At 44.7% G+C, this 11,395-nt stretch overlaps 1 protein-coding gene across 1 annotated transcript in view; it reads right to left on the reverse strand.

Annotated features, from left to right (window-relative positions):
• The window catches only part of TMEM135 (transmembrane protein 135), a 120,474-nt gene extending 109,505 nt beyond the window's left edge, over window positions 1-10,969 (reverse strand). Inside the window, exons 1-2 of the mRNA XM_053456562.1 lie at window positions 10,723-10,969; window positions 1,411-1,538 (exon numbers count right to left, since the gene is read on the reverse strand). Of these exons, the coding sequence (XP_053312537.1) occupies window positions 1,411-1,538; window positions 10,723-10,863 (269 nt within the window). The 5' untranslated portion in view covers window positions 10,864-10,969. The remainder of the gene's footprint in view (window positions 1-1,410; window positions 1,539-10,722) is intronic.
• Between the last annotated feature and the right edge of the window lie 426 nt (window positions 10,970-11,395).

An 11,395-nucleotide genomic window follows, 5' to 3' on the forward strand; every position in this document is an offset into this window, starting at 1 on the left:
CAGGTAGAGAGCGGAGGGAGTCTTGTTCTTCCAGATTTTGGCCCGCCATATTCCCGGTCCATTTGGCTGGGCTTGCACCTGATGCTAAGAATTTCCCTCCCAACCCTGCTTGAAATTAGGGTATGATACAGACCTTGCACTCACAAGCAAACCCCAGAAGGATGTTTCTCGTGTATCATTGGCCCAATCTCCTACACAAATGCGCACACACTGCTTATCGCATAGCCTTGTTGCAAACAATAGAATAGCTTAGTCTTAATCACCCAACAGGACCATCTGACTAATGATAGTCTATGGAGGAAAGGACTTCATTTGAGAAGTATTACCATAAACAATCAGCTTTGAGTGATGCGTTTGAACTGAGAAAGTTACCCCCAGAAAAAATGTATATTATGAAAGTGCTGTATTTAAGCCAAAGTAAGAAGTAAGAAGTATTTTTCCCCACCCCGGCCCCCCCTTTGAGGTGCCAATCAGTCTCTGCAAGAGCAGCAGTTCTGGGGTATCTAGAGACGTACACGCACGCTATGGGTCTCTCGCGCTCGCAGATCGTAATCCCTCACAGCTGCTTCTTATTACATGAAGAGCCGCGGACTTTCTCCGGGAATTTCAGACGTGTTTTGCATGCCCTCGCACCCCTCGCACGGCTCACCGTCTCCCTTCTCTCCTGAAACGGATTATTTCAGGAATTTCGTAGGATTTCAGAAGTGCCGGTCAATCCGTTAAAGTTCTAGTTCCAATAAAAATTGATCATACACGACGGGCTTGGGGCAAGTGAATAGATTATGTTTGCTCTGTTTCGATGTGTTTGGCACGTCGCCCGGGGCAAAATGCGATACGCAGATGTGTCTTGGTTTGACAGAAACCGAGCCTTTTCACAGCAAAGCAGAACTTACATTTTTGGATTTCTGGTTTTGAGCGACTCCCAAATAACACTGATTTGTGCCTCTTGCAGGCCGAGCGAGATCGATTCTAACAGGGAAATCAATGTGATGTTTTTGTATGAAGTGATGTCACAGGTCGCAGCGTATACTGGCCCGCGGGACGGGAGGGGGTTAATTATGAGGATCCTGCGTCCTGGTGCAGCTCTGCCTAGTGCCCTGGCTGGGGGAGATTATTTGCCCCATTTACACCGTAGAGGTCAGCTGGCACAGCCTACATAGTACATCATATCTCCCAACACTTCTGTTTTTTACGCTACATTCCCAGTTTTTGGGCCCCAATGCCAGGTGGCTGTTCAGGTATGGCAGGTGGGCGGCAACTTAAAAGAACTCAGAAAATGTTATAAAGTTAGTATATTGATAAAAACTAAAATAAAAAATATTAGAGTCCAAACCAGAAGCGTAATCCCAATAAACGATTGCGCCGAGCGCTGGGCTTTTATGCAAAGAGACATCAATCAGCCACACTGACCTCAGGATGCAGAAGAAGGCGATGTACAGGCTGCCGTTCGCCGTCAGGAAAGACGTGGACCGCAGGAGCTCAGGTAGCAGTCTGTGGATGTAGTAATCGAGTTTCCTCCTCCGAAGGATTGCCGCGATCTAAAAAATAAATAAATATTGAATATTAAACCATGAAAGACATTTTAATGGAAGCTTCGCTATTTGTTGCTTTTTCACATTACATTCTAAACACGGAAATAGTGATCTGGAGCTCCAGCTGATCTCATCTACAAGGACTCTTACCCAGGTAAATGTCTGCCAGGTGAGCCTATATACCTTTGGATACTGTTGCACCGTGACTGTTGGGTGCTATGCGTTAGTAAAAGGGGGGACATATGGGGGAATTTCATACATATTACATCCACGTAATGTCACAGAACCATACGTTACATTACACGTGCTGACACCGCGTAGGAAGCTGAAAGTATACAAACGGTTCAAGGACTGCGTGAGGACCATGACGAAAAAGACAACTCTTAATAAATATTCCAAGGATCGATAATTAATACTTAATATGGATAGAACTTGACAACATTGGGCCCCATATGGTCTGCCTGATTTTGATTGATGTAAAGACTCCAACCTCAATCAGTCGTTGGTCTCGTCTTAGATTCCCGAGCCATATGCCCGTCTACCACTTCTGCTGGGAGGCGGTTCCATTTATTTACCACCCGCTCAAAAAAAGTAAAACTTCCTAACATTAGCCTCTGACCGTCTAGTGTTAGATTGTGTCATATGCGACCATATCTGGGAACTTGTGGGCTCCGGCTAGCAGGAGCCTAGCCTTGCGGGGAGGTCCCCCGACATCGCAGGAAACACCCCCATTTAAAGTGGAAATGGGTGGGGAGTGGGGCGTGTCAGGACCCCGCTCCTGTGACCCGGAGAATTCGGGTGTTGACCTGGAGAACCAGCACTTCTCTGGAAGTTCTCCGGTACGTATATGACCTCTTGTTCTAACCTTCCTCCTCCTGTCACCTTCTAATTTTTATCAAAACAGCCATGCATGGAATCTCTAGGGCTATTAAAAAAGATTATATTATATAGAGATAGATAGATAGATAGATAGATAGATAGATAGATAGATAGATAGATAGGATGACACGCTAGTGGGGCGCTGCTGTTTGTTTGACTTCTTTTGGATTAACAAAAGGGATCCAGACCCGCCATCAGGCACTTAAAGCGTCACCGTGGTAACCCCCAGTCTCTCCGTCACTATTCATGACAATGCCCAGTTCTATCCAATCTCTTCAAGATGCTATCAACTCTGATTTAAAGTTATCTCCTTCCCTGAAGCTGAACTCTCCACCGACACACAATGAAGCCAAGTGTCTTATCTACTAAGATAATCAGAAAATCCACAACAAGCCCTGAAAGGTTCAACCGCTGGAGATAAAAGCCAGCGAAGGTCGCACAAAGGTTACCCACAAATGGAGCAGCTTGGTGTCCAGGTCTGGCCCCCCCCCCGAAATGTGAGTATTTATGATTTATTTAACTAGACTACCATGTCCCTGATCATTCCCAAAACCTTGTGGTCCAGGACAGCAAACATGGAAAGAAGCCACAATCTGCTTTAAATCATCTTTTGGCTCTACCGGGTGGCCCATAAGCCTAGAACCAGAGGAGGGGAAAAAGAAAACAAAACGGCTTTTAGGTGGCCCCGCAAATAAAAAATCAAGGGACGTAGCATCTTGGATCCTGGGAAGCCAACGGGCCGGTCCTCGGCATCCGGTCCGATGTTGGGGGAATTGCTCATTAAGATAACCGTTAAGGTTTCCATAATGATAATGGGCGATTAAAGGGTTACTAGTTAAAGGGCCTCAGGATGAGCTCATTTAGAAAGTTATATTGTTACCTGTTTGGTAGGCCTCGTATTATACATTTATATTATTTGAGCCTGTGACTAGCTTAGCGCACCGACATTTTTTCTTTTCCCTGTTTGCACATATTTGAGGTTGTTGGCTCCTCATCAGTCTGGTTGCAGCTTGCTGTCCAGGGGTTAATAGGGAGGAGGTTTAATTGCACCTCCCCCAACACATTAATAAGGTTTTGGTAGCATCCCGTGCGTTGTGGGTATATTTCCAGTATTTATTTAATTACCAGTATCAGATGAAAATATTTTGCTCAGTCCTAATCATCCAGTCAGACGCTCTGACTAATGGAAGTCTATAAAGGAACGGACTTCATTAGCTTTGCCATAAAGCATCAGCTCAGTGTGGTGTGTAAGCCGGGAAAGAAACCCAAAATGTCACATGACCAATGGTGGGAATCCCTAGGTCTGCAGATAAAGGGAGTTTATTGGTAAAAAAAAGTCAGGTTTTTTTCAAAGCCATACAGCACTCGGGGGGTAATATATACAGCGTGGGGGGGGGGCTTATTATTATGCCTCCCACTACCTCTCTCATTGATAATTTTCTGATTGGATCAGGCAGCCTTTGTAACTATGGGGTATGAAGATAGGAAGGAGCTTTTGGAGTAATTCCATTAACTGTTTAATTTCAGCCATCGGTAAGAAATGTAAAAGTAATTATAGAAGCTAATAATAGAAGAACTCGCTGGAAATATTTATTCCGGGTGGTGACCGGTTTGGACAACAAGAAGTTGGAAAAGGCTCCTTTCGATAACAAAAAAAAACACACATTTTATCCAGGATGGTAAAAAACGCATCTGAAGACAACCGACGTGCGGAAGAATCAGACGGAAGACGATATTGGGCAGGTTACCCTCCCAGTAGAAGGACTGGTGGCGTTACTGGTGAAAGGCAATACAATTGTAACCGCTTCAATGGCATTTCCCACCAGTTCTAATGAAAACATTCCTGGACGCTGGTAATAGAAAGACATTGTTATCAGAGAGCCGAAGGCACTAATCCCACCAAGTCAACACCAACAGCACAAAAGAAACACATATTCTACTGAACCGGCCAGGCCGTTCAGATAGAGATCAGATAACTAGACGGCAGTCTACTGGATAACGTTTGATCCGTCACAAAGAAATAAAGCAGAGCGCTCTACCCCAAACAACAGACCCCCATTGTAATAGAAATGATAAAGGACTTCTTCAGGACACCGCGGTGTCAAAGTTGTGTGGGCATTAGATAGAGAAGATATATTCTCTGTGATAAAAAGCATCGTAGAACCCAGGGTTACAAAAATGTGGACACAAGAAACCATGGCAGGAAAAGTCTACGTGGAACTTAGGAGCCATGATATGAGAATTTTAGCTGTACAGCCCAAAAAAACCTCAAATAACAATGAGCTTCTCCGTTGAGAAGGACCGAGCTGGCCGGGCACAATGCATGTGTGGTGTGGTTACTTGAAAGGAAATGAAAAAACACACACACGAGGTTCATACTGCAGCCCTGCAACTGCCCTCACCCATGAACAATGCTTGCCACTAATAGGCATACCTGGGAACTTCTCGGCTCCGGCTTCCCTTGCGGGATGCGGCCAGGACTGCACACTGATGTCAGCGAGCGGTCCAGTTGACGGCGGCGGGCGGTCCCGCTGACGGCAGCAGGAAACACCCCCATTTAAAGGGAAAAAATTGGCGGGAAGCGGGGTGTGTCAAGACCCTGCTCCCGGAGGAGCAGCGCTCACCCAGGTTTTGAGAAAGCAGCTTGCACTGTTCAAGTCGCACGCCACTTTCTCAGAGCGACCAACAGCTCCTAGAGTGATAAAGTCAACTAACTGGTCTCCCCCTCTCACCCCTCCAATCCGTCCTCAACACCGCAGCTGGAATAATCTTTCCTCATGTGCCAATCACTCCATTGGCTCCCCATACCCTCCAAATTCACATTCAAACTTGTGACCCTGACCTTGTGAGCCCTTAACTCTGCACCCCTCCCAAATCTCATTTTAAAATCCCATACACCCCTAATCGTCCTCTTCACTCCTCTCACGAACCAAGTCTCTCTTCCCACCCTTCATTACCTCTTCCCACTACCGCATTCAGGATTTGCCCCGTGCTGCACTCCTTCTCTGGAATTCCCTTCCTCGTTCCGTCAGACTTTCTCCCTTGAACGCAAATTTCAAAAAGCATCTCCGAAAACCCACCTTTTTAGAGAAGCGTGCAACCTTCCCTCCTAACACTCTCAGCCATCGTCCCAATCAAGCCATCTGAACGATCAATAACTTCAGCAGATCATACAGACCCCATCAACCCATCCCCACCCAAGTAGTCCTCTCGTGTTCCACCTCCCATTTAACCACCGACTAGATTGTAAGCTCACAGGGCCCTCTTCTCCTTTTGTAGCGGTTTATCATCGCGTGTGGTTTTAAATTATTTTACGGCTAGTAACAGCGCTACGGAATCTGCAGGCGCTATATAAATAAATGTAAGTCAAGCTCTTCCTGCAGCAGAAGCTTATTGGGGATGGACCTCAATGATCTATAGTGAAGTCAAGGAGCTGATAACTAGCTCCTACTTGTCTATTCAGTATGCTAAACATATCACTAACTACATAAAACTGGTAACCGGGATTAAGTAACCAGCATAGGTCAAACGGGGATACTGCGATAAAAATAAAAAATAATAAGCACTATTAAGTGTAGCTTAATTTGTACAATTTCAGGTTCCTTCTGCATTTCACCAAAGGCTTTCAGACATGGACTATTTGGACGACAACTCCTTCCAAACCCAGGCTGAAAAACAAAACCCAAATTTAGGGCAATTATGCAATGTTCTCCCAGTTATCAAGTTGCATGGGTTGTGTAGTAAAATCGCATAATATTTGGGATGCTGGGATGTTTCCAACATGCTAAATTCTGCCAAAGAAATCATTTAAAGACCGCTGGAGTTATGCTTTTAATTTTTTGGCATACAGCAGTCTATAAAATTCTCTTTTTGCTGTAATACTAAATTAGATCACCGATTCAGACATTCCCATGAAAAAAAAACACATTAAAGAAGCATGAATTATAAATATACAGCTTATGCTGCCTTTATTTTTAATTTAATTTAACATTATTGGACCTATGGCAAAAGCACAACGTAGGACTAGTGGGTTCACGATGAGCGAGGGGTCTTTAGGGTCTATGTGCTTTTGTTTCCACCAGATTACATGTTCTAGACCTCCTTTCTTGCGACCATGAGACATCCAAAAGATAATCAAGGTGGCAAACGAAGACGCCACCGACTTTACCATAAAGCCTATCTACCATAAAGCCTTCAGCAGAAGCAACACCAAGACAGCTGTTGGTTGAGAGACGACCAACGATGAAGAAGGCTGCGTAGAACCCCAGTACATCTATGTCTAACCGCACGGAAACATGGCTGGCTGGAGATAAATATCGCCAAGGAAGGTTGAGGAACGAAAGAGGTGGAAGCCTTCCTGGTAGTTTCTTATTGAGTAGACTCAGCCATGGCGGAACAGACAGAAGCATCGCAGACCCATCAAAACCAAGCAGCCTCGGATATCCAACCTCCCCTAACTTCCAAAAGCCCGTTTCAGTGCAACATCACTGCTATAGTAGCATCAAACATCTGTAAAGTAGCAGCGAAAGCCAGGGGTTCGACTCAAAATCAGGTCTTGTAGGACCTAATGGGATGCTGCAGTCTCATCATGAACTTTGAGGTCACATCTTTACACCGTTACACAGGCTTATCTGGAAAATGCAGGGTTTTTGTGTATTATTATTGTGAAAAAAAACCAAATCCAGCATGAAATAAGAGCGCGTAACTAGCATTTTTGGGTTTACTGCTTTGATCGGACATAAATTTGGAAACAAAACCAAAGAAGATAGCGCTTGGAAAATTCTATCATTATTGAAAGCTCTGCGAGCGTAAAGATGGACCGAGGTTTCAGTTTACGAGAAGACTAAAGGAAAACTGGTTCACAGGATGAAAAATTATACCGAGAACAAAGCCGACCTGAGCCCCAGAAATCTTTTTTTTTTTGTCAGGAACGAAATCCTTGGAAGTTGGATTTATAAAGCCCGGAGGAATTTAAAGTCCCCGTATAAACACAATGCATTAGTTGTTATGTCTGCTGTGACAGCTTTGGCCATCTAAGTGCAGCATGGAAGAAAATCCAGCCTCTCGACGGATTACACGTTCAGGGGGGATACTAATAAATCTCGGCAGTTCTGCACCAAATCCAAGTCTACGTTCATTTTTAGAAGCTTTATTGGATCCTGAAGTATGTAAGGGCTTATTTTCATGAAAAGGGGGGGGGGCGTTCTTGATTTTGTTGAGTATTCTGTGCCAGATTCTACTCTTAACGCCAATTTTGACATTCCAAACTCATTACCGTGACCTTCTCCGTGAGATCCCGGACTGAGAGGTTTAAGACCCGTGTACACGATATAAGTTAATGCGCTTTTTATATACTGTCCTGATACTAGCAGGGAGCGTTTATCCAAAGTATAAACGCTAGATTTCCAGTGAGCTTCTAGACAGGCAACTCACTGCAACGGAGGGGCGAACGGGGGCCATCGCTGCAATCAATATAAGAAAGGAGATCGGACAGAGCAGCTTTAAAAGGAACAGTGTTGAGGTCTCGTTGGACCAAAATTGTTCTTACAAATATTAAATATTAAGTTTTATATCATCCTCCTGCCATTCAGCACTAAACTTACACTTATACTTACTATATAGTATAAACGTACTAAAATGTATAGTTAAATCAGTGAGATTCCTTCAACGTCTCCTTACACATTATACATTATACAGGGCCTCCTCGGCCCTTCATGACAAATAGTGAAGCAAGAGAGTTAAAAATCACAAGTCTTTTGTGATTTCAGTGAATAAACCCATATTTGTTATTTACAATTAAAAACTCCCCTTCTACATAGCAACCGATGGAACGTTCTAGCCGGATAGGTGACTGCACTGGTTGCCATGGTGATAAGGCCGCTTTTAACGCCGCACCAGAATGACGCTTTGAAAATGAAACCAGAATTTAAAACACCAGTTTTAGCTGATTTTGCCGTTTTTTGGGTATTTTGCAATAATAACGTTGATGATACATAAAAGGGTTATCTGTAATTTGTAGAAGAGTAGAAAAACAAATCACTAAAAATGAGCATCGTTCATACTGCCAAAAAATAGACAGACAGTAAGGAAAAAACAGAACCTAAAAAGGAGGTTAGGATCATACGCGAGAATGATACGGCTGGAAAAAAAAAGAAAGAAAAATTGGAAACAGACTAAAAAAATAAAAAAAAAAACTAATAAAACATAAAATCAGAAGGAATTTTGATGTGAAAAATAGTAATGAATTATAGAAGAATTTGTTTGGAGACAAGCACTTTAAAAACAATGTGCTGCGTCTCACAAAGATTGCTGAACCCTGCAGTTTCTAACAATCTCACAAGCACTGTCCCGGAAAACAGAACCAAACAGACAATGCAGACAAAATAGAGATTTACTTAGATTTTACTTGATTTTTTTTCCTATAAGCAGAAGAAAACGTTCAAGTCGCACCCGGGAATCCCTCTTCCTACCACATCCATAGGAAAACCTGGCTCAGTCTTCCAACGGCAAGGAATGCCTTTAAAAGGGTCCCTTTAAATGTACACGGTGCGCCCCTTGCCAACGCTTTAAGGGGCTCCCGTCTCCCCGTATTCATTTGCTCCTTTCCTCACCCGCCAGCTACTCGCCAGCGCATGCTCAGGCTCCGCTCCGATTGAGTTCAATGGGGGTGCTTTCTTGCTGCTGGTAAGCTTCTGCCAATCAGTGGCAGAAAACAGACCAGAGGAGGTGCTCCGCTGCAGCTTCTCCTGAAGGCAAGTATCAAATCACTGATTTCAGTTAGAGTGCTTTCTGCACAGTCTCATGCGATCCTCCACTAACCCGAACTGGAGCTGGCTGTGGAGAGTATCGTGCGCATGCGCATTGCTGATTAGGAATTAACATATCACCTGGCAGCGAAGGAGTAGATTCTGATGAATCCCTCAGTGCAGAACTAAAAAAATGTTAATTTAAAGGTTACCATATGCATTAAAGTATGAGAACTGGATATTGGACAGTGAGGAATTCCCCTATTAGATTGCATGACAGTCTCATTTGGGTTGAAATGAAGTGCAGTCCCACTGATTAACCGCCTTGGTAAGCAATATAGCCATGAAAAATTAGGTAGGACCCGTCGGAATTGGGGTACTTTGACGTAGTGGGGGGCTACACAATAAATGGCCATATAGTGTGAAGGAATCCCCAATATTTATAATATAAGGGGTTAATTATAAATATAAATAGTATTTGCTGGGCACCCTTACAGTGTGTCAGAAAACTAATTTTCCCGCCCAGGTTCCTGCTCCCCCTGGGCGGTGAATGAGTTTCCTCACACAGTGCAGATGCTCGGCCGGCCCCAAGACCAGTGAAATCTTCAAGAGAGGTAAGGCGGTGCGGGAGAGTGAGTGAATGGTTGAATGAATGGAGTGAGTGTTTATGGGTAGAAATAAGACAGGCAGGCGGTTTAGGAGGGAAGAGGTGGCTCAGGCAGCCTGATTCAGGGGCAGCTGTCTACCATGTCAATGTTGTGGAGTTAAGGGAGTTACGCTATACCACCATCAATGTCTGGCTCAGAATGCAATGATAGGAGTTAAGCTGTACCATATCTGTTCAGTAAATGTTATTTATTTAAACGTATATAATTAATTTCTACGTTAATAACGTTATTCTTTTCGGATTCCTAGTTTTTTTTCCAGTTTAAATGCAGTTGAAATTTGTGAAATAAATATTCTTGCCAACATTAATTTTAATGTAACTCTAGGTACGCTCCTGAATACACACCCACACGTTCTGAAAGTTTTAAGCAGAATTAGTTAACAAGATGTAGATACGACGCGTCACATTCACACGCCAGACGCACTTTACTCTACGGACGGCAGCTCCTTATCACGGAGCAGACGACACTGACAGCGTTTAATGTCCAAGGGTAAAGCATTCAGTCCAACGTCTAATACACCCGCGCGAGGGGGCAAAAATAAGGGTATAAATGAGAACACCCTGCCACACGCAGGGTCCTTTATAAACAATTACCATGAAGGGCACAGGGCACACAGTGTATAGGAATAAGAAATGTATATGAATAAGCAAAAGAATGATACTGCATGAGAGGGCAACCTTTATAATGCCACCCCCTGCCGACTGGACCCATGACAGAGTATATTAATATGAAGCATTTACAGCTACACGCTTCCTATACAGGTAGCGACAGGGGTGACATTCCCAAATTCTCCTCACACTCACTCACTCACACAAACAGGAAGAGCGGCGGTTCCTGGACCCTCTCGGCTTCCGTAGCCGTCCCCAGCCCCACTCCCTCCCCCCGCACGCGTCTCACCAGGTAGAGGGGGGTATAGATTTTCAAGGACTCCTCCATGGCCCCCCTGGTGATCTGCAGGTAGGAGTTAAAGCATGACGGCTCCCAGGTGTGCCCCATCTCGTAGCAGTTGTGCGGGATAGACTTGCTGTGGGCCGCCATGTTGAGGTACAGAGGAGGCGCGCTGGAGGGGGGGCGGTCCCCGCTTTACGGCGAGTAAAGGTTTCCCAGGCTGGGGTTACTTGCGAGCAAAGCCCTGGCGGCCTCAGGACGCCGTGGGCGCGCATCACGCCACTCGCGCGCGTGCACGGCAGCTACACACCTCCTGAGCCGCAGGGATGCTCTCTGATCATTTAAGAGAAGACGATGCTGGGGGCTTTACTGGTCCTTTCAGACTTAAACATATTAGGAAAAGCTCTGAATTTAGTATTTAGTGTTTTTAGGGTTACAACATGTATAGCACCCAGCTGCCCCTGCTTAGGAAGCGCAGTCCCTCTTTGGGACCCAGATCCATGTGTCCCTCCTTCCTCACTCTCTTCTCTACGTGCTCAGAATGTTTGCTGGGTGTGAGGGTTTCCCAGGGTCCTACAACCTTTAAAGGGGCCGATAATGTATATAATAATTCGCCAGAATCCCTCCATATGCGTTCGCCTCTCTCTCTCCAGCTCCCAGAGTTGCGGAAGCCAGCTTCAGT

Source organism: Spea bombifrons, chromosome 2, assembly GCF_027358695.1.
Source record: "Spea bombifrons isolate aSpeBom1 chromosome 2, aSpeBom1.2.pri, whole genome shotgun sequence".
Lineage (NCBI taxonomy): Eukaryota > Metazoa > Chordata > Amphibia > Anura > Pelobatidae > Spea > Spea bombifrons.